The sequence below is a fragment of the Ammospiza caudacuta genome, chromosome 3 (genome assembly GCF_027887145.1).
Source record: "Ammospiza caudacuta isolate bAmmCau1 chromosome 3, bAmmCau1.pri, whole genome shotgun sequence".
Classification (NCBI taxonomy): Eukaryota; Metazoa; Chordata; class Aves; order Passeriformes; family Passerellidae; genus Ammospiza; species Ammospiza caudacuta.
Genome location: NC_080595.1, coordinates 26044474 through 26068072, shown reverse-complemented (window position 1 = coordinate 26068072; position 23599 = coordinate 26044474). Strand labels below are relative to the sequence as shown.

The 23599-nt window shown below is 44.0% G+C and overlaps 1 protein-coding gene across 1 annotated transcript; it reads left to right on the top strand.

Annotated features, from left to right (window-relative positions):
- Nucleotides 1–208: 208 nt before the first annotated feature.
- On the top strand, nt 209–23176 carry DTL (denticleless E3 ubiquitin protein ligase homolog). The gene is made up of 15 exons (XM_058802318.1): nt 209–272; nt 574–699; nt 1524–1622; nt 1951–2012; nt 2105–2225; nt 2690–2755; nt 3662–3777; nt 4435–4508; nt 5437–5540; nt 6837–6941; nt 9312–9424; nt 12877–12966; nt 14739–14877; nt 19073–19944; nt 21451–23176. The coding sequence occupies exons 1-15, from the start codon at nt 227–229 to the stop codon at nt 21517–21519; spliced, it is 2202 nt and encodes a 733-aa protein (XP_058658301.1). The 5' UTR covers nt 209–226; the 3' UTR covers nt 21520–23176.
- The last annotated feature ends 423 nt before the right edge of the window (nt 23177–23599 follow it).

Sequence of the window (23599 nt, the reverse complement as noted above, 5' to 3'; positions counted from 1 at the left end):
CGCGCATGCGCAGCCGCGCGCCTGACCCCGCCCGCCCGGCGCGGCCGCGGGAACCACCGGCGGGCGCGGCCTGGAGGCCCCGCCCACTCCTTAGCGCCGCCCAATCAGAGGAGGCGGGCGCGGCGCTGAGCCCTCTCCGCTGGCCAATGAGGGCGCGCGGCGCGCTTGGCGGGCTGGAGGTTTGGCGGGAGCTGGCGCGGTGCGCCCCGGCCGTGTCTCCGTTGCCATGCTGTGCCGCGCGCTGCTCCGCCGCGCCGCCGCCGCGCCCGCCCGTGAGTACCGCGCCTTGCCCCTGAGTACCGCGCCTTGCCCCTGAGTACCGCGCCTTGCCCCTGAGTACCGTGCCTTGCCTCTGCCAGCGCCGTGCCTTGCTCCTGCCACAGCGCCTTCCCGCCGCCACCGCGCCTTTCCGCCGCTACCGCGCCTTTCCGCCGCTGCCACCGCGCCTTCCCGCGGGCCCTCCCGTCTCCATCCATCCCCGGCCGCCCGTACAGCCGCGGCGGCCGCCTCGCGGCTCATGGCGCCCGAGCCTGTGGTGTCTGAGGCGCTTACGGTCCATCTGTCCCGTTGTAGGTCCGTGCTCAGCGCTTCCCCTGCAGCATCTCTTGGAGAGCTACCAGTGCAGCCGAGAAGATGATCACCTGTCCTACGGGCAGACGGGAATGCCGGTCCCTCCTTTCGGCTGCACCTTTTCTACAGGTAAAGTCACCTCCTGAAAGCCCTTTTGTGGGGCCGGGGTATGGGCTCTGTTGTTTTAAAGTGAGCTTACTGCTACAGTGTGCTTGCTCCTACACGTGATAAACTTTGGATCGTGGTGCACCTAGATACTGATGGAAAGTTTTCCCTCCAAGAAGCAACTGTAAAGCTTTTATTTTAGTGTCTCTTTGTTTCATCTGTGTGTGTTTCAAGGTGTGTGTCCTCTTGGTGACAGTGTGAGGCTACATAGGTGAAAAACTGGGCTTTGTTCAAAATATATAAAAGCTATAATAGGGTGGAGAGCATTAGGTAGAAATTAGATGTGGATGGGTGTCACCAGGCTGTGCTGTACACACGGCATTTCCCCATGATGGGGGAAGGGAGTAAGCAATGAAGCTCCTGGATCTTTAGGGCAAAACATCTTCATTTGTTGTGCTCTAGTTTTGGCTTGAGACTTTACATTTCTCTAAGGTGGCTTTCTGCTTTTCCAAGTCAGATCACAGAAAATGATGGAGGCTGTAGATGATAGGTACTCTAGATACAGACAAATGTAACTGGAAAACTGTTATAGCTGATGAAAAAGGTGTTATCCCAAAAGTTGCTTCTGGAGCCATTTGATTGCCCATGTATAGTCATTCCTGAATGGAGCATCTAGAAAAATTGCTTGCCAGTGTTTCTCTATTTTAACACTTAGGTTGCTATGTAAATGCTGTTTATTTCACAGTTTTATGTTTGCTGCATTCCCTATTTAAAGCATCTATGGTTTTCACAAAGAGCATGGGCATGATTTTTTATTAGCTACATAATATATTTCAATTTCTTTTCAGCCCCAAATTTGGAGCACATCCTGGCAGTTGCAAATGAAGAAGGGTTTGTTAGACTGTATGATACTGAAGCACAGACCACCAGCAAGCTCATCTTTAAAGGTAGATGTTGTACAGAAGGTGATCTTCATTTGATGTGACAAGTGTGGGATTTGTGGGAATCAAAGAGAGCTTTTTGCAAGTCCTTAAAATATAAATTGTAGCCAGTGCTTTATTTCTTCCACATAGTTTGCTGAGTCTCCTTTACAAAGCAGCAGCATGAATGTGCACTTAAATCAGCAGTAGTAGGTGAATTGTTCTGTGTTGTCTTTCATGCCTAAGGCAAACTATTGACAAGATTTCTGATTTCAGTGTCTGATGTCATTTAGTCTTCTGCAAAATACCATGCTACAATGCACTGAACTAATCTTGGCTTTTGCTTTCTTTTTAGAATGGCAGGCTCACTTAAATGCTGTATTTGACCTTGCCTGGGTGCCAGGGGAGCACAGGATTGTAAGCAATCTTTTGCCATCTGACTTTTTTTTTTCATGCTTTGGCAACTGTGTACAGAAAATGACAGAAGCTTTTTATTTTTCCCTCTGAAGGTCACTGCTTCAGGAGATCAGACAGCCAAGGTGTGGGATGTGAGAGCTGGCGAGCTTCTTGGCATATGCAAAGGTCACCAGTGTAGCCTCAAGTCAGTTGCTTTTTCTAGGTTTGAGAAAGGTAAATGTTGATACTGCCTGTTGTCTGTTTTTTCCCTTCTTCTTTACCTCTGGCAAAGTACTTTAAGGGTTAAAAAAGGGCTTTGGAAGCTGACAGGTACCAATAGCACAGGCCTGAGCAGTGACCCAGCCAGGAAAGCAAAACTGTCTAGCTGGAACCTGATGGTGTCCTGATGCTAAAATGTGCACATTTCTGATCTTGGGCAAAGATAAGATCTGCTTCCATACCCAAGGGTGTGAATATGCTTTCCATAGGCTGGTTTCTCTAGTGGGAGTGAGAAAAGGATAGTAAGAGTAAGGGAACAAGTCAAAAGCATGGCAAAACAATGGCCTGAGTTCTGTATTTCCAGGATTGGCATCCTAAGTGTTGGGACAGGAGAGACAGAGGTACACTGATGGCATTCTACTGCATTCACTTAATTAAAGAAATGCTTTTGGAAGCTAATAACACTTTTTTTCTCTCAGCTGTTTTCTGTACTGGAGGGAGAGATGGAAACATCATGGTTTGGGATACCAGGTGCAACAAGAAAGGTAAATAGACTTTCAGTTATGTATCAGAAAAGCTTGGTGTCTCGTGTAAAAGGACTGCTCAGATGGGCAGTGTAAAAGCAGGTGAGACAGGAGAGATTGCTTAGGTCAGAGCCATCCAGAGGGGTGAGGAAAAGCTGGAAAGGCTCCTGCCAGCATAGGAAGGAAGGAAGGAAGGCAGAAAGTGTAGAAAAAAAGAGCTTGTGAGTGCTGGTAGCAACTGAATATATTGTGGGAACACTTACTATGAATATGATGTGAGCTCATTTTGCTCCTGTTTGTTTCCTGGAGTTTTTCCTTTTCCAGCCCCTTCCCCTTATGCCATTTCCCAGTTCCCTGCTCTGCCACAGCAGTTTTTTTGCCTGTCTTGCTCTTCCATCTCTCCCAGGTTTCCTGGGTTTTCAAACAGGCCAGTGAAGGAAAAGTTCACTGACTCCACATGATTGAAGTGGAAGGTGTAGGAAAAAAAAGTTAAAAAGTTGCCTTACTCTAGTAAGGCAGTACATTTCACAAGGTAACAGACAAAAGGCTGAACATGAAATTATAAAATAGAGTGGAAAAGCACTGGGCATGTTCCAGTGAGGCAGTTCTGCTTGGGATGTGGTGGGTTGAACACTCCAGATCAGGATTCATGTGAAAAAAAGACCAAGGGGTAGCAATTTCCAAAGGCAGCCTGCCTAGATCAGCTTTAGTTTCATTGTCTAAGCTACACTGACCTCTGGTTTTTTGCAGTGTGTTCTTCTCACTGGTTTTGTATGGAATTAGTTTTTGTTTTCAGAATACAGTAATGATTTTCAAGCTTAACCTAAGCCACCTTTTAGGTCTAATCCCAAGCTGATGCCTGTTTTATTAAAGTGATAGCAAAACTGCATGTAAACTACTAATGGAGATGTCTTTGATTTCTATCAGATGGCTTTTACAGGCAGGTAAATCAAATCAGTGGAGCACACAACGTGGCTGACAAGCAGACTCCTTCCAAACCAAAGAAGAAGAGGCAGAACTTAAAAGGACTTGCTCCCTTGGTGGTGGGTGTCTGGGCAACAAACAAAATGTCTTTTCTGGGGACAGTGCTATTCACAGAATTCTTCCTAAGCAAATATAGTGAGAAATATGTGGTTTGTACATGGTAAATGCTTCCATTTATCTTTGCAGAGATAGGGTTTTTTGTCATGGTCATTTGCAGTGGCTAATTTTAGACATTGTTTAGTTGCCTAACAACCCACATGCCATAAAAGCCAACTTTGGGCAAATGCTATGTGAAAATATATGTTGGTTTTTTTTCCCCTCCCCAGGGAGGAAAGCATTCCCTTTTTGAGGAGAGAGATAGGGAGAGTTGTACATTTTTTCTGTCCTTTTTTTGCCCCCTTAATTTGACCAGACAAATTACTGCCTTACTGGCGTAAGACCTGATCATTTTTAATCTATTAGGCCTTGGGATGAAGGCAGCTCTCTTATCTGTGAGCTGAAAGATGTAATCTCAAACTGCTGCCCAAACACTTATCTCTCAGTGGCAATTTCACTGGAGGGAGTGTTCAAAGCATTGTTGTGTCCTAAATGACATCTGCTGTTTCTGTGTTCTGTTGCCTGCCTAGGAGGAGGTTTTCCCTGCATTCACATGGCCTTGAACTAAGATCTTGCTGACCTTAAAAGAAAATAAACTTCTTTTTTCTTCTCTTTTTAAGGATTTCCAGCAGAGTGTAACTGTGGTGCTGCTTCAGGATGAGCATACTCTTATCTCTGCAGGAGCTGTTGATGGGTAAGGAGGGAGGATGCCTGCTTTCTTGTCTATTCTGTGTGCTCAGTGGCATAGAAACATTGGGAGATTTTCTCTCTAAGATCACTCAGTGGCCAACAACGCCTAGAGCTACTGCTAGGTGGAATCAACAGCTATGCTGCCAGCTTGCATTGGCTTTACTCCCTTGCTAGAGATTGCAGTACTGGACAAACTGTGATATGTGGTAAATGCTCATTTTAGTCTTAGCTGTGGGGCAGAATGAGAGCAATTCTTCCCTCTCTCTATTCTCATGGACCTATGAGACCACACATAGACAGGCTATTGTTAGACAGCCTGTATGGGTGTGGGTGGGTGGTCAGGGCCTGGACATGTGTAGGCCTGCTTGAGAAAATGTTGCTTTGAGTTACAAAAGATGCATTCTCTTAGGTGCCAGATCCCTTGCAGCATCTTGGAGCTTGAGCAAACTGTCTTATTGATCAGCATGGAAATGATCCTCTTAGACTTGATTCTTTAGCAGGTTCCATGGGGTCAGAGCCTTTCTGAGGCAGATAAGATTGACTGTCCTGCCTATGGTTCATGACAGAGACTTGCTACCAAAGAGCAAGTAAAAAAATTGGAAGACTTAATTTTTAAAACTACAAACCAAAACTAGTCATCAGGAGTATAAATGCATCCATGTGTTTCCTTTTACTAACAGGAGGAAGTTGGCTTCTAGGCTCTTGTTCTGTCTTGTGTTAGTTACAGAAGGCAGTGCTGCCTCCTCACCCACAGCCAGCAGAGCAATGTTTGGCTTTCAGCACAGCTCTGCTCTGCTCCTGCTCAGCTGTTGTCTCCTTAGCACTGACACTCCTCAGTCATGAGCACTCTGATTTCTGTGCTCTTAAAGGGCTGTATCAGCATGGGAAGGGAAGTGAGGAAGCTGAAGGCACTGAAGGCTTTTCTCTTGCAGTGTGATCAAGGTGTGGGACCTGCGCAGGAACTACACTGCCTTCCGCCAGGACCCGCTGCCCCTGCGCTCCTTCTGCTACCCTGGGACCAGCACTCGCAGGCTTGGTGAGTGCTGCACGTGGATTTGTTACAGTGCAGAGTCAATTAAATACTGTCTGTGACATTTCTTATCTTTATAGCCAATTGGCAAACTCTGCAGAGTATCTTGATTGCTAATATCAATTTTCAAGCTGAAGAGTGAACATGCCTGACTTTTCTATCACTGCACCAATGATAAAAAACTTGCAGAAGCTTCAGCAGTGCATTTTCATAAACAGAGTTGAGGAACAGTAGAGCTCTTGATGAGGAATTTAGCTAGTCATTTTGACACATGAATAAAATTCAGATTGAACTTTCTTTGCATTGTATCTTGCAAAGACAACAGACTGGACTGGGTTTTTTTATTATCACCTCTTGAAACTTATCAAAAATGATAGTACACTTGTCCATGTTTCTCTGTTGTCGCAGACATTTTTTCATAGAAATCCTTTCTTTCAGATTTGTTCATCTTCTGGGAAGCTGAGGCCCCAGAAAGAGAATGTAAACAATGATTATCAGCTGCTGTGGCATGCAATAGGATGCACCTGTGATTGGTTCATGTTCCATGTGTACAATTAAGGGCCAATCACAGGGCAAGCTCTCTGGAACACAGTGACAGAGAACTCTCTTGTTTTTAGATTATTTTCTATTCTATTCTTAGCTTAGCAGCCTCTGCAACTTCTCTCCTTGTTCTTTTTAGTATAGCTATAATGTATTATATATCATACATCAATAAATCCAGCCTTCTGATCATCAAACAAGATTCTCGTCCTTCTCTCATCCTGGAGACCTTTTCAGGTCGCTGTAATACTCTGTCTTCTTTGTACCTTTAATACCTTACAATGCTCTGATGCAACACAGTAATTCCTGATGATTTGTCTAATCAATGTGGTAATGGTCAGTGTCACTCCCAATGAGGTAGTTGTGAAATAATTTGCCTGAAGGGAAAGATTTTTCTTGAACCTGAATCACTAGCAAATCAGAGAATTGCTCTACCAAAGCATGAGCATCTTTATTTTTCATCTCTGCTTCTACAACTGGTTGTTCCTGTTATCTGTGTGAAGCTATCACATAAATCACTTGCCTGTTCTGAAGGTGCAATACCTTTCTAAATCCTTTCCCTGAATCCTCATGAGAAAATGTAGATGTTATTGTAGAAACATTTCTTGTTCAGCAAGTGCTGTGTCAAACATAGAAACTTTACCATGACAGTCTCATACATGTTACAGATCCTTTCCAAATTTCCTTCTCTGGGCATTTCTTTGAGACTATTTATTTTCCAATTTTTTTTTTTTTCTGAAGAACTTCTCTCTTTCTCTGTAGGATATTCTAGCCTGGTTTTGGATTCCACTGGTGCTAATCTGTTTGCTAACTGCACTGATGACAGTATCTACATGTTCAATATGACAAGTTTAAGGACCACTCCAGGTAAGCATGATATCTGTGGAAATAGCTGCAAAAAGTATAGATGTTACAGAGGCAAGTGTGTCCCTCTGACAGAGAGACAGGGACCAGGTTCAAAGCTTGAAGGAAACCTATTCCATGCTCTCATCTCCAAAGCTATGCAAGACAGATCCACATTTTATGTTAAGCCATCCACATGAAATTAATGGCAGATAGAGGTTCACCCAGACAGAGACTGATGGTAGTTTGCCTGTTAGCTCTAGTTATCCAGTGAGGAATGGCTACTATCCAGCCTGAAGCAAGTTTGAATCATCTGCTTACTGGCAGTCACTGGTTTGTCAGACTTTTAGATATGAATCCACTCAAAGTAATCACCTGGTATCTTCAGATATTTTAAGGTGTCCTTTCAATTTAACTTATACCACAGTTTCTGGAAGAAAGGATCCTCAGCATATTGAGATTCCTCATCCTTTTGGTTTCCTTCAGCTCTGCAGCTTTGACCTTTACATGCACAAGATGGCCCTGAGCCTTTGGTGCATGAAGCTGCTTTGCCATAGGCCAGTGGCAAAACTTGTTAGATGCATTCCAGCCAGACACATAATTTATTTCCCATTTCCTTTTCTCAGTCTCTCAGTTAACTGAAATGAGATGAACAATGTGTCCTTCTGTCTGCTCAGGAAGGCAGTCTGGTGGGTGGGAACACTTCCAAAGTGGAGAATTGCTGTGTGTAGTAAATATTAACATCTTGGTTGTGAGGTTAACCCTGGCTGCTCTGTGGGGATGTGCTGTCTGTCCTGTCCCTCACAGGAGCAGGCTGTGGCCAGTGCAGCCCTCGGGCTCCTCATGGAGCTCTTGCCTTGTGTGTGCAGCCATGTGCAGCCCCGTGCTCCAGCTGGATGGAGCTCCTGTGCCGCCCTGTGCTCCAGCTGGATGGAGCTCCTGTGCAGCCATGTGCAGCCCTGTGCTCCAGCTGGATGGAGCTCCTGTGCAGCCATGTGCAGCCCTGTGCTCCAGCTGGATGGAGCTCCTGTGCAGCCATGTGCAGCCCTGTGCTCCAGCTGGATGGAGCTCCTGTGCAGCCATGTGCAGGCCTGTGCTCCAGCTGGATGGAGCTCCTGTGCTGCCCCATGCTCCAGCTGGATGGAGCTCCTGTGCAGCCCTGTGCTCCAGCGGGATGGAGCTCCTGTGCTGCTCCTCGGGCCGCCCTCAGCAGAGGGCAGTGCCTGCCTGCCCGCCCTTGGCCACCCTCAGCAGAGGGCAGCGCCCCCCGCCCGCCCTCGGGCCGCCCTCGGGCCGCCCTCGCCACGGCTGCAGCTGCTCCCATCCAGCACTGACGCGGCTCTAGTTTGTCAGGAATTCCTCCTGTAAAGCACTTGTTGCCTGCTTTAGGAGGGATTCTCTGTCTGATGGCCCCTGCACCGTGGACCTGCACCAGGAGAGCTGTGGGCAAAAAAAATCAAAGGGTCTTGCAGCTCTTCAAAGGCCACCGAAGGCGGCCGCGTGTCCTCTTGGTCTGTGGGTTGTTTCCTCTGTGAGAGCCACTGCTGAAACAGGGCTGGAGGAGAGCCCAGCCTGGGCTGCCCTGGGAGCCCTGTGCTTTGTGCCCCATGAGGGGACAGGACGTGGTGCAGCCAAGCACTCCAGATCACACTTGGTTGTGGTACATCCATGTCAGCCATTTGGGGGGATGGTTTCAGGCCTTTAGCAAACACTACCGAGGCTTTAAATACTGGAAAGCATGACTGATGAAATACAGGTTTTATTGATGAAATAAAGCTGCTGGCAGTGGAAGGAGCAGCCAGTGCCTTTGTTGCCACCTGGCTCTCATGCCAGCAGAGGCCCTTGTGGTACAGCCATGTCAGCCATTTGGGGTGATGGTTTCAGGGCTTTAGCAGATACTATTGAGGCTTTAAATACTGGAGAACGTGAGTGATGAAATACAGGTTTCATTGATGAAATAAAGCTGGCAGCAGGAGGAAAGAGCAGCCAGTGCCTTTGGGCCACCTGTGTGGAAGAAGGCTCCTGCTGCAGGACTGCCCTTGTTGATGGAGCGGGCCTGGTGATGGTGGTTGAGGGAGGAGGAGACAAGGAACCTGAACCAGAGGAGTGGGGCAGCCCAGGTGAGGGCTGAGCCTGCTTGTCATACAGGTCAAGGTAGAGCTTTAATGAAACTGCCATTGGTTTGTTTGGGAAGCCTGAAGGGCTCCAGTTGAATAATAAAAACTTCCTGCTGCCAGAGCCCCAGAGCAAGGGAGCAGTGCAACCACTTTCTCCAAAGGATAAGTGGCTAGGCAGGAAAAGCCTGTATGGTCAGCCCTCCTTGCACAACTGACTCCAGGGCTATGGATTGAGTGGGGCTTTTACTGAGTTTTGTATTTTATTTTCTCTTCACAGTGGCAGTTTTCAGTGGACACCAGAATTCCACCTTTTACATCAAATCCAGCACTAGCCCAGATGACCAGTTCCTGGTCAGTGGCTCGAGTGACTGTAATGCCTACATCTGGAAGGTGAGGCAATGGGGGCAGCTGCTTTTGCTTTTCATGTTCACATAGAACACTCCTTGCTTCCCAATCCTTCCCAAAGCAGCGTGGGGTTAGCTCCTGGCATGTTGTGCCTGGAGTGTGTATGTTGCTGTCAAGGCTTTGTGTAATTGTTTAATGTAAAACAGAGCTAACCTCCTACCATCAGTACATCTCTCATCACTGCTGCTTATTGCAAATTGCTGTTCTTAATCTGGTTTTAATGGGCATTAAAATCCTTTTTCAGTCCTGTTGATTCAGGCAGCTATGACAAGTAGACAGACAGTTCTCAGTTCATAGTTAACAACAGAGCACATTAGCAGAAACCTAAAAGTTTAATTGTTTTAAAGGGCACACTTTCCCTCCACCTCTCCCTTTTCCAGCTCCTGCTTCAGACATGGCTTTTTCTCATGCTTAATTTACAGTAGTTAAAGCCTCTGTGTTACAGCAAAGGCTCACCAGAGCCTTCAGCAAAATTCCAAAGCACTGTCTGACAGCCGAGGGCCTTCGTCACTTAACATCTTGCAGGGACGTGTAGGAAATGCAAATGTCACCAAGATAGCCGCAGGCACCTCAGAATAAGGCATGCCTCAAGTTCTGCTCTTCATGTTCCTCATATGGGAACAGAGTGGACTTACTGAAGCAGAACAGACAGAAACCATAGGTGACTGCCTATTACAGTTTTGGGATAATTCTTAGGGAATGTTGACTTGTGCATCCATTTCACAACGATTTTGATAGCAAAATACAAACCTCTCAGAGGAGAGGGCCAGTCTGCTGAGGCTGTGGTTTGAGCACGTAGCCTCTTTATTTTGGAGAGCACTTGGAAGCAGCTGGGTGGCTCACTCAGTGGGGGCAGGAGTGTGGTAGCAGGATTGCTGTGCCAAGTGGTGTCATTCTAACCTTCCTCGTGTTCTGTGCAAATTCGGCAAAAATGCCTGTGTGAACTTGACTTGCACATTCTGCATTTGTGTGTTTTGATACTCTCTTGGAACACAGGCTGGGACTCAGTTGAGAGTATTCAAGGATGTCATTATATCTCAAAATTTAAGCATTTGAGCACATTTAAAATGCATTCATGTAGGGAAGGCTTCTGTTGCTATCACATATGAGTGACAGATTGTATTGCATATTTATAAAATAAATCATCAGATGATTACTTTTTATTTTAATACCATAGTCATATTAGAAAGTGGGACTTCCAGTGCATTTGTCTCTTTCAAGATCTGTCATATTCAGAGGCTTCTTAATTTAAATGTTGACAGATTTGTCTCTGAAACATATGTATCTTTTCATGGCATGAGGACTTACTATGCTGTGAAGAAAACCATGGTTAGATGATGCATGAGTAGTTAACAGGTAATATTATAAGGACCTGAATGAAGAGCTCTTTCTGTATCTAGAGAGGAATGAAATGCAGTGGAAGACCTTTTCTACTTAAAAGATTTCTCTGAGAAACTTTTGCAGCAGTGCTAAGTTTGTGTTTGAGTGAGAAACACTGTGGATAGAAGTTATTGCTGACAAGGATCCTGTTTCAGTCTATTTTCATCTACAAGTTGTTTCCAGGCAATAAACACTTTTTTGTGTTGGAATTGGTTTTATTTAAATTAGAAGTTCATCAATTGATGAACTCTCACTCTTGAACGACCATAAGATTATACAAGCTGAAGAGCAGAGGTTTTTCTCCACAAAGATGGTACCTATCTGAGGTACCTTCCTGGTAATAAAACAGTATCATTTGTAGATTTGTGCTTCCATTGTTCTTTCAATCCTTTGATGTGGATCACTCCCAGGAAACCATATCAAGTTGTGCTTTGGTGTGTCCCAGCCCTGGACTGGAGGTGCTTCTGTGTCATATGGTGCACAAAGCCATAGACACCATTTTAGGCTGCATCTTGAAAATGGATCTAACAGCTGTTTCCAGTGAGGAGAGTAACTAAAAAAGGTCTCATTTCCTAGGTTTCTCTTTTTAACTTTTCCACAATAGGCCTCACTTCCCCAACAATATCCTGTCAATTCTGGCACAAAAAGCAGCCTGTGCTGGGGCTAATCCTGACTTACCATGCAGACTGCCTTACAGTCTTCTGCCAAACACATGGACACAGCCATAGCTCTGCACTCTTCTTCACTTCACAGGAATAGTATAGTTCCTTTAATTTACACTGCTATAGTGTAAAACCACCGTGTCCTAGAAAGAGTAATTCCTTTCGTTCCAGCAATCAGTGGCTACTGGACCACTGTTTTGGCTGCTATGAATGTATAATAGCAAGACTGCTATTAACTGTAAGTGAAGGTGTTCTCTGCACCAAGATCTCCTGTTTATTCCCTAAACAGGGATTTAATTTCCATTGCATGTTTTGACAGTGAAGGGAATGCTCTGAACAAGGCATTTAGTGCATATTTAGTCAAGTGATTGCCTCTGTCATGCCAGGGAGAAAAAAGTGTCCTGTTAAGATGAACCTGTTTGTATCAAAACTACTTAAGTTCTGAAGCTGCAGTTTTGCAGGCTGTTGTAGATGATCTACAAGAGAAAAATGTTGGTAAAGCAGAAGCCTTCCCCAAAGTCTGGCATCTTCCTTTGAAACCTATATGTAAGGTCTACTCCTTTTCCCAGACAGCAAAGGATCTGTTCATTCCCTTAGTCATTTATGCAAATCCTCTTGATAAATCTCCCTCATAATGTCACATCAATGATGGTGACTCACAGCTCCAGAAAGGATTGCCTGCTGAAAGCAAGCAAAACTGTGTGTGTGTTCATGTGTGTGTTTTCTTCTTTGGGCCACTTAGTGCTGGCTGCAGCTCTGTCTGTCACTTACGGGAGCTGGAGTCAAAGATAAGTAGCAATACAGGAGAAAGATTTTTATGAAGAGTGTGAGAGAAGTGGAGATCAGTTGAATGGATTCAATGAGTTATTGAGAGAACTTTCCTATGAATCTTAAGAGGGTCTCTGGTCCAGCTGATTGATTGGAAAAGGAACAGGCACTTGGCAGTTGCAGAAATGCCAGTTCTGAAGCCAGTGGAGGTTCATCTATGAGATTTTGTTGGCAGTGGTTTTGTTTTTTTAATAAACCATTGACCTGTAATTGGGACATTGGTAAAATAGCAGCAGAATATATTTGCCTAACCTGATTAAAAATATGAATTCCCAACATCTTACCTGGAACAGGTAGAGCTATTTAAAATGCTTGTGTCATGTTTTGGGCTGTCAGCTCTGGAGGCAGAATTCCTGTGTGTAGCAGGAATTGAACAAGTGTTTCCATGAACTGCTTCTTAGGACTTCCTCAGTTGTTGCCTCATGATGACAGGCTGAGAGCATTTTATACAGGAAAGATGGGAAGTACCCATATGCTTCACAGGTGGGATATGGGGTTTTTCTTGGAGATGTACATTAGGCTGTGTGCCTTCTGACTGTTTGCCTGTTTTTCTGTGGAATTTTGAAGGTTTCTGAGCCCAGCCTTCCTCCACGGGTACTCCTTGGTCACTCTCAGGAAGTTACCTCCATTGCTTGGTGTCCTTCAGACTTCACTAAGGTTTGTCTTCTGCAAAATGGTTTTTACTGGGAAACAATAGGTGTGATGTGACAACATATGCTTTTCAAAAAGACAGGAGCATTTGTTGTTTTGGGAGGAAATTTTTAGTCAATCAGTTCTAAAATGTTCCTTTAGAAGACAGTAATCCACCCATGTCACATTAGTACAATGTATCAGAACCTTTTTATTATTTCCAAATAATTTTGGCTAATTGAGAAATCCTAAGAAATTGCAAATCAGTAAAGACCTCTCCTGATGAGAGCTTGATACTACCTATAAGAGACAAGACAATGAAATCATTTAATCAGGGCTTTCATAAGCCAAAGGCTTGTTTTGTTGTTCCATATTCACATCTTCCTTTCCCTCTGACCATTGATACATCTGCTAATCTTGTACAGAGTGTCAAGAAGTTCTGAATGCCCTTTAAAAACATATGGACTCTTTTCATTGTGACCTCTTTTCAAAATCTGAGCTGGTTTTATGACAAAAAGAACCTCCAGTGAAATTGGGTCAGTAGCTATGCACCAGGTGTCACTGAAAGGAAAACAACTGGAGTAGGAAGTTGGCTCAAATGTTTGGCCTAGCTCAAAACTAGAAATAACCCTGAAAAATCCTGAGCAGTGTCCTAAGGATAGCCAGAGTTCCTTCCACCCCACAATGTTAAAGAAGTCAGCTTCTTCCCCTGGCTTCCATTGCAGCACCAGGGCTTTCACAAAAGCATTACAGTGTAGGAGGGTGGAAGTCTTGGAGGGAAACATCAGGAATTGTTCTCATTGTGCAAGATGCACAACATGAGAACTGACATTTCACATGAAATCTGTGATCTAGAGGTAGCCCAGCATCCTGATCATGATGTGTTGGAAATGCAAACCAATTCAGCCTTTCAAATTGTTACTGACGCAGGGAAGAAATAGGCAGCCATTGTTCAGATGCCAATGCATGAGGAAAAGGGGAAAATATGGAGCTAACACAGGTCAGGAAGCTGCTTGGTGTGATACGAGGAGCAAGGTTGCTTTTGGTAGGGACAACACTGCTGTGACAAAAGTCAGAGTAGAGACACTTGCCCCAATCTGATTGCTGTGAACTTTCACCACAGCATTTCCTTTTTCTTTCTGCTGGTTGATTCCCTGCTGAGTCGCCAGCTATTCTGCCTGAAGCTAGCCATGAAGTGTGGGTTAGATGGGTGCTGCTCCTTTGGTCAGGATTCCAGAGATCTTTTTGGAGCATGTGATGCTGCAGCAGGGCTCTAGAGCTGTGTTCCTGGTAGAGTTGGGTTCTCTGCCAGGTACTGCTGACATCTGACTCTGGAGAGAGAGCACAGCTCATGCAGCAGCCATCCAGTGTCACCTTCTTGGTGTGCTGCAAATGTTTGTCCCCAAGCAGAAAATGTCCTCAGCAAAAGAGGCAGATTAAGGAGCAGGTGCACAAAGGATCATGGCTACTTTTGCTCACCAAGGGTTGGAAATCCCCAAATGTGCCATGCCCTGAGCAGAGCAGTGTCTCTTACATAGCCATGTGAAGCAAATGGTTGATGGTGGCTGAGATTTCTAGAGCAGAAATACATGGATGCAGCAGCCTTGCCTGCTTTAAGACAAATACTGGTGTCTGGTGCAGTAATGAAACAGAGTTGGGTTATTTTCACTGTTCAATGGTCTGTCTTGTACCCCTTCATTCACAGTGGTGGGGTGTGTTGGATGAAGCTGTTCCAGTTCACTCAGCCAGTGATCCATAGGATGTGCCCTGGTCACTCTAACACACACATTTATACTTAGATTGCCACATGCTCTGATGACAACACTGTGAGGATTTGGCGCCTACAACGTTGTCCTGAGGAAGAGAAATCAGTATCCAGGAAAGCCAACCTGGTGGGCTGGGTCACTCAGAAGAAACCAGAAGAACAGCATGGAGCAGGTAAGGCCCCTGAGCTGAGGAACCTTGCTCTGCAACACAGCTGCTGAATTTTGTCTGTTCTCTGTACCAACAAAAGCCTTTGGCTTGTCTGACTAGCCTTCTGAGGTTTTTGTCATATTGGGCAATTACTCATATAGCCAGACAAACACTTCTACCTGTAAATACTTCTGCCATCAACAGGACAAGCTGGCTGAAGTAGCTTACAAGTATGGCAAAGTCTGTATGGCCAGACTGCAAAGCAGATATTCATTGACACAGCTTGTTGGGCAGCCACATCTTCAGTGGGTTTCAGCAGGGTTTGATAATTGAACAGCTGAAGGAGATGTCACTGTAGCAAGAACTCACCTTTATTTATTTCCCTATCAAGTACTAACCAAGAGCAGTAAGATCGTGTGCCTTTTCTAGTTTGGTAGTTTACCCAGCAAAGGGCTGATAGGACATAGAGAGCCTTGGAACTCTGACCTGTTTGCTTCTGCCCATGGCTGAACTGTGCACAGAGTTATTTCTCAGGTGCAGTTATCAGTGTTGTCTCTCTTTCTTCAGCTTCAGTCAGTGCTACTCACCATGTACAGCCAAATGAAATGCTGTGTGGTGAAAGTACTTCAAAAAAACATGTAGACAACTGTGATGATTGTAATGTCCCAGAATTAATCATCTATTCATGAGTGAACAAATGCAGTACCTTTCTATAAAGCCTGGGCACTCAGACAAGTTGTGCAGCATGCTCTGAGCCAGCAAGCAGATGTGGGCTGTGTAGAGAAGGGGGTCACTAAGCAGGTGACTAGAGCAGAATAAAGGAACCCTGATCATAATATTAACTTTGATTTGTCTGTAAGCTGCATTTTGTTGCAGTAGAGTAGGTGAAAGGAGGAGGTGCCCTCCTTCCCCCAAAGTGAGGTAAGATGAGCTTCTCTGTAGAGTAGCTCTAAACTGAGAATACAATGGCTTCCCAGCAGCTGCTGCTGTGACTTCCTGCATTCCACCTATCTTTTTGAGCCACCCTCCAAATGAATTTCATCTTGGCTAGCACAAATAAAGGCTGAAAGTCTCCAAATCCCACTAATGGGATAACATTACCTCTAACCTTTTGCCGGTGAGTAACAAGTCTAGCAGGAAGTCTGCAGGACAATGGGAGGGAGAGTGCCAGGACCACTACATAGCTGGTAATTGTTTTGTGTGTGCAAAATTCTTTTGTATTTTGAGCCTCCTCAGAGAGGGCTCAAAAATATCTTTGTGTCCTAGTGAAAAAACAGAAGTAAGCATAGATTTAGACCAAAAACATGAGATCTAAAGGATCTTAGACACTAAGACTTTACAAGTCAGGTTTGGCAATAATACCAGAAAAAAATTACTTATTTCTCCTTGCTCTTGCTGCATGAAAATAACACAGGAGGGAAGAGGAAGTACACAGACACTGCAAACACAAGAGCAGGCTTCCTGCTGACCTTGGCTCCTGAACACAAAACACGTGCTGGTAGAATATAGGAGTTATCTGCAGAGACTAATTCAGAGCTGGCAAGCAGAGGACTATTTCAGACCTGCTGGGATGAATCTAGGTAGTTCCCCACCCATTTGTGACGAGCAAATTAGGAGATTGAGGTTCTGTATTAATTGTTGACCTATTTCATCAAGTGTAGCAACCAGAGTTTCCTCTTTGGCAATTACTTTTGTGGTTTCTGTAAGTTGTACTACTTTCTCTGTGGTTTTGTATAGCCAAATTTCTAGAGCAGGCCTGTGCGTGGACAGTTTGTGAGTCTTAAATCTGGAGATTGATAATACCACTCTAGAAGATTTGTGGCAGAGAAGGTAGGAAACATCCAAAATAACCTGCTTTGGTGTGATGCAGGTTGACTGCAGGTATTTGCAGTATTGTACCATGTGCAGTGGCAGCATAAATGGAAACAGCTTTAAACTAGCTTGGTAGAAACCTGAATAATGCATGCAGTCTTAGGAAAAAAAAGCCTGATCTTCATATTCTTTATCTCAAATTTGTGTTTGCTTCTTGCCATGACACTCATCCTACTCCCAGGATAACACTTTTTCCATCATCCAGCGTGTCCACAGCATAACTTTCAGACCAGTTTGGGATTCAAAGTGCTCATACCCAGCTAGTCATGCAATATTTCTGCTCAATGAATTTGTAGTAATCATTATGGATCAAGAGTTGCTGAGCTTGCTGTTTTCTTCCCCCCAGGAGCTTAGATTTTTGAGTGCAACTAATTTCCCAGCTGAGTTATTATTGTCTTGTAAGTGCTCATTAAACCAAAGATTAGGAGAAGAAATCTTGGCAGTTATATTTGCATAGCCCAGATAGAAGCAAGTTATTATGAAGTAGCAAATTTTATCAGGAAAGGAGCCTTTAACTCTGTTTTTTGTGTTGAAGTTATTGGTAGTGGGATCCTTTAATATGGGGTCCTATTCAGTTTTGCTCTGATGCAGCAGTACTTGTATTTTGGATACTAGTTAGATAATACAGTGAAAGGGTCAGAAGAGTTTTAGGATGGTATATAACCAGGCCTGTAGGTGCTCACTCAACATGTTGTTTGTGAGACTGCCCAGCACTGTAAAGAACCTGGCAGGTTGTTCACACTAGACTTCTCATTGTTCTAATGAAGTGCTTTATAGTGCAGTGTGGTGCTCAGAGTGGGCAGTTTGGATTAAACCCCTGGTATACACAAAAATTTTAGTGCTCTTGTGCCCAGCAGTGGAAGTGCACAGAGGAACTTAAGGCACTACCCCATTTAATTGCATCACTGTGAGTTAGGAGAATGAGAAAGTATTGGATTTGCTGGGAATGTCCCAACAAAGGCAGGAATGAAGAATCTGACTCCATGTTCTCAGAATGCTAATTTATTACTTTATTATATTAAAGAATATTACTATATTATATTAAAGAATACTATACTAACTGTACTAAAGAATACAGGAAGGATACTTCCTAAATGCTAAAAGGATAATAATGAAAACTCATAACTCTCTCCAGAGTTGTGACACAGCTTGGCCCTGGTTGGCCAAAGAGTCATAACAACTCACACCAGAATCCAATGAAACAATCACCTGTGCGTAAACAATCTCCAAACACATTCCACATGACTAAAACAGAGGAGAAGCAAATGAGATAAGAATTGTTTTCGTTTTCTCTGAGGCTTCTCAGCTTCTCAGGAGAAAAGTCCTGGACGAAGGAATTTTTTCAGAGAATGTGAATGCCGTAAGAAAGCAGGCATCTTACAAACCTACTAATGTGTTCCCTGTGGAAGGGGGCTGGAGATTTGAAAAAATTAAAATAATACTCTAATTTTGCTGTAGACTGAGATCCTTGCTATGTGTGATTCCCACTGTTGTTAGTGAGGTCCTTATGTCCCTACCTATGACTGGTGTTTTCTGAATATTCAAAATTTCTCCTTTACAAGCAGGGGCATTTATATCTTGGCTAGTGAGCTCAGAAGCCACTGTGAAATACCTGCTTGGGAATCATTTGTTGAGAGATTTTATTTCCTTTGGAATTAAGTCCTTGTTCAGCAGGTGAAGAATTTCTCAAGCTTCCTTGGGTGTGGTAAATAGCTACTGGCTCCATTCTAATACAACACTGCAGAAAGTCCGCCAGCAAAAAGAAAGAGAATGAAAGAATGTTCTTCACTAAAAAAAATCTTTAAATCTGTAGCCAGTAACATCTGGAGCATTATTCACATGCTAGGACATCACAGTGTAAGGCTCCCTTGGTACTGTAATTAGCCATGGGACCTGCTTGCAGTACCTTTGTCCATCAGCTCACTTATGGAGCTGTTAAGGATGCAGGGCAGGTGGGGACCAGCCTTTTTGCCAGGCAGTTGTCTGGAAAAGCAAAATCCAAAGCTCCAGCAAGGCTAGATACACTTGGAAGATTCAAGATTTGTTTTGTCTGTTCTTTTTGGCTGTAGCTCATGTAAGAACTCTCACTTCCAAAGGGATAGATGTCAGACATTACACAAATACACTGCATTATGCTTTATCAGTGTGATACAGGATTTTATAAAGGACTTGTACCGGTTTAACCAAAATCAGAGGGATTTATACAACTTCTTAGTTCAAAAAGTATATCTGACTCACAGGGTCAGCACTGATTCATCTCCTCGTTGGAAAGGGTGTTTTTTAAAATGACTGTCCTTAATTTGTTGTTCTGTGTTTCTCATCAGACTGCTTCTTTCTCCCCTCCCAGGGCCAGCAGCCAGCCCACAGAGCACTCCTGCCAAGGCCCTGACAGTGGGCAGTGTGTGCATTTCCTCACCCCGGCCTGCTGCCTGCGCTCCCACGCAGTGCGGAGACCTCCCGCTGCCCTCCTGCACTCCCACTGCTGCTCCCAACACCCCGAGTGCCACAGCCTCCACCCCAGCCAAGGCACCTGCAGCCAGCCCCTCTGCGTCCCCCAGACTGATCCCTTCCTCCAGGATGTCCATCAAACACTGGGTTACAAGGACTCCCTGCTCTTCTCCTCCAGAAGTGGAGAAAAAGGCTCCTTCTCCTAGAAAAGCCCTGGCAGAAGTCACCCAGGTCACCCAGGGCCTCCTGGAATCTGCTTGCCCTCCTCAAGTGCCACACTCACAGTTTGAAAAGCGTGCCAAGAGAAGGCTTGACTGCAGCAAGGAGGCTGATGCAGGGCAGAAGTGTCTGCAGGGCTGTAGCTGTGTGACTGAGCTGGACCATGCAGCTAAGAAATCCAAGCTGAATTTATGTCACTTGGTTCCAGACCAAAAGGCTTCTGATGAAGACTCTCTCAGCCTGGCTGACTTGTGTAACGACCATGAAGGCTCCAGCCTCAGCCCAAAAGAGCTTTCTCTTTCTGGAAGCCATATTAATCCATCAGGCATTGAAACTTCCCCCCATCTTTTCAGATCTCCACGTGGGAAAGACACTGAGGTAGTAGATAAAGAGAACGATTCTCCTGAAAGAAAAAATTGGTTGTCTGCACTGGGAGAGAAGCTACGGACTGGCAGAGCTGGCAGCCAGAGCATGTCCAGCAGCCCCCTGTCATCCTGCAGCCCTGGTGCCAAGAGACTCGAGTCTGGGGCAGTGGCCACTTCACCAAAAACTGTAAGTAGGGCAGCCAACAGCATCCTCATGAAATAAGTTCTTCCTAGCTGCCACTCTCCCTTTGTTTGTTCCCTTCTGCTCAGACACAGAGAATTATCTGATCCCTGTGACTATGGACAAAAGGGATGATTTCTGGCCTAATAAGCCAGATACATTAATGCTGTTATCTGCTAATCCTCTCCATGCAGGAACAGAATTTTTATGATGTGTCCTTCATTTTCAAGGGACTTACAGCACACAGGAGCTCAGAGATCCTTGCAGCTCCCAGCTGGATGTTAGAAGGACGTAGCCATCTTAAATACAGCTCTACTCTGAGAGGCACAGTAATGCCAACAGCTTTCCTGGCAGATCTCCTGTTTATGTGATCACCATCATATCTGCCTGATTATGTTACTGGAAAGCCACTTAAACACTGGAAAATGAGCTAAATTCTCTTCCAGCTCAGGTAGCAAAAGAATTTGTTACCCATGTTAAAACTGTGGGGCATTAAATAATGCCTTCAGTTCCTTCAATGGAAAACTAGAAGAAAACAAGAAGTGTGCAAGTGTGAGAGGGCAGGATTTGACCTACATCATCCTACTTTTGGTGTACAGGAAGGCTGGCACAGAGCTCACCCTACAATCTGAAATTAAAGTTAAGCTTATAAAGCAGCTAAAAATGTTGGCATGAGGGCTTAACTAGGAAATTACAATTACATTTTTTAAAACAAACCAGACTTGACTTGTCCCTGAAACTGGACTCCCAAGTCCTCCAGTGTCTTTGTCTGAGTCTCATTTCAGTAAATGTTAGGTAAATTTTCAGGCATCAAACTTTAGTTGTACTCTTGGATATCTGATGCTCAAGTTGTTGCCATCATTGAGGCTTATCTCTTTTCTTACCTGATTTCATCCGTTCCAAGGGATGAAATTCCACTTTTATCAGATACAACCTGGGCAAAGCACCAGTCCTGAAGTTATTCATAGCAGCCTGACTCCTCATGTTGGGTTGTACCAAGAAACCTTGACTATAGGAAACCTACAACTGCTTGTGACTACTTGTGCTTTATGCTGTACATGTTTAAACACAAGACAGAGAGATTTGCCCTGGAGGGAGATTACTATAGAACAATTGCCTTTCCTGCCCAGTATGCCCTGATTCAGATTTTGGGATGCTCCTGTGTTGTTCCATAGCCTGAGGAGACGCCAGGAATACCCAACAGCATTCATTGAATTTGCTGTATCTTGGAAATCTGCAGCTCTCTTACCTGCTGTGGGGAAGCTGAAACTGCAGCTGGAGCGCATTTCTCATGGCAGTGGGACAACCCCAGGATTTAGACAGTGTTTCCTGTAGATAGAAAGCCTCTTACCTTGGAGACAGATTGTAGTAAAGAACCTTTCATTTACTCTCTTTGTTGGGAAGCCGAGCAAACTGGAGCAATGATGGAGGGGAGACTTTTGAGATTCCTGCAGCATATGAGCTGTTCACCTAAAAGTGTTTCAGGCTAATTTTGGTTTTATTTCCTGCTAGGCTGCAGCCACTTCAGTTTCCATGAGGAAGATCTGCACATACTTCCACAGAAAGCCACAGAATGACTGAAGCAGCGTGCAGCACTTGCACCTGAGGGATGCTGACACCAGGCTATCAAGACCAGACTTACCAATGCCAACAACAATGCACCAGGATTACACAATTTGTTGTCAGACCTTCATAGACTTCCCATTTTTAAAGTTGTTATCAGTTGTAGTGAGCTGAGTGTGTAAAATCTACACAATACTTACTCATGGTCTCTTTCTGACTTAGGGTATGTATTTTTTTATAAACAAAGTATTTTTTACGTGTCAACCGTTCTAGTCCAAAGACAGACACAGCTCTGCTGTGTATTGTTGGCAGGCACATACAGCTTGTCAGTTCATGTTACTAATCTGCTGTTCAAACTGCCACTCCTTTAGAGTAGTGTGTAAATCATTACACTCTCCTGAAAAGTGACTGTTGGAATGTATGTACAGAAATTTACTGGAGGTACACCTGAGCCTCTTCATGCTGAATGGCATTTCTACAGTTATTCCTCTAGTACTGCAATGACTGCCTGCTTCCAGCAAGGAAGTTAGCTATGTGTTAATTAAATCTAAAAACCTTTTAAATAGTCCACATCCATTTGATGGTGACTATGGTGTAAGAAGAGACAAAGTTTTAATCAAGTATGTAATGCCTGTACTCCCCTTGTTATCCCCCTTCTTCTTCCACCCTGGAAACTAATGTATTTTTTTACCTACTTAGCTGCCTCTTGAACCATCAGCACTACAGCTCTTAAGACCAAAAGTTTATCTCTTTACTGAAATAAAATACTGGCAAGGTGTGTTCACAAAATCAGTTTGATCTATCCTAAACAGGCATCCCCTAACAGCCCATTGCCAGTCAGCTCTTACGGGTTCAGCCTGTAGCAAAGGCATTAGTAATTGCTTATAACTTAACCTTCATAACAGTTTTATAATACAGTAGTTACAAAATAATACCTTGTAAATTGTGGGAGAGGCAACTGACATTTTAGAAAGCACTTGAGAGCATTTACATGTTAATATTAAAGGCTTTGCCATTGTAAGTTGTCCCCAGTGCTGATAGAACAAAGTCATTGAAATGAGATCACTGGCTAATGACACTAATTCCTCAGCCATGCTTTCCCTAGGATCTTTTAGCAGAAGACCTCTATCTTATCTTGTAACATTTACTCTGTTTTCTAGTGCAATCATTCCCATGAACTTCAAAACCAATCAAACCCTTTGAATCCCTATTATGTTTTTCCACTGCAGAAGAATTGAAGTATATGAAGGGGATATGATTCCACTAACTTATGTTTTCTATCTTAAATTTTACCCTCTACTTTACAGTAACATTGGAAAATATGATAGCTGAAAGGGGTTAGAAGGAAACAAGCTGGTATTTTATGTGGTAGATTGTATTTTGCAAGGAAATAAATTACTTGAGAGAAAATGGCTTTTACAAAAGGTATGCTACAGCTATGAAGCAAAAGGAAATGTGTAATGTGCTTTTTTTAAAAAATAAAAGTAGTTACTATGATGTTGCATCTTTTAGCATGAGCGCTTGTGTACAAATAGGGGCCAGGACAGCTTTCTCCTGTTTCCTGAATTACAGGCCATCATCCTATGAATGCTTCAGGCATTTTTAATAGTTCTTCTTTAAAAAAAAAAGGATTTTAAAAAAGTGACTACCCTAATAGATCTAGTATCTTAGGCAAAACAGGAATATAAAAAAATCTGCTAGTTTAATTTTAACCTACTTCTGGATATTGAAGTAGATGGAAGTAGTAGAAACATAAACTAAAATTGGTAGGTTTGGGATTTAATTCTGTCTTAATTTCAATTATTATAGCAGCTTTGTGGGGTACAACCTGCCTTGCTTCAACCAGATTTTCATGCAGGATTCCTCCATGCAGTTTGTAAAAAACGTTGCAGAGTAAAGAGATATGAACCCTATTGTCATCAGACACATCAACAATAGGATTTTGTGTTTCTCCACTCTTTCCTAGTATTTTACTCTTCCAGAAATGTTCTGCAGCAAAACCACTATGTCCTGTATCTTACAAATGTCTACCTAGGGAGGATATACAGTAATGGCTTATCACTTGGATGAATAATATTCCATGGGCATGTGAGATTTT

Coding starts and splice junctions, on each gene's coding strand:
- DTL (XM_058802318.1), top strand. CDS start 227: ATGCTGTGCCGCGCGCTGCTCCGCCGCGCCGCCGCCGCGCCCGCCC. Junction 2,226..2,689: donor TTTTTCTAGGTTTGAGAAAG/GTAAATGTTGAT, acceptor TTTTTCTCTCAG/CTGTTTTCTGTACTGGAGGG. Junction 9,425..12,876: donor GTAATGCCTACATCTGGAAG/GTGAGGCAATGG, acceptor GGAATTTTGAAG/GTTTCTGAGCCCAGCCTTCC.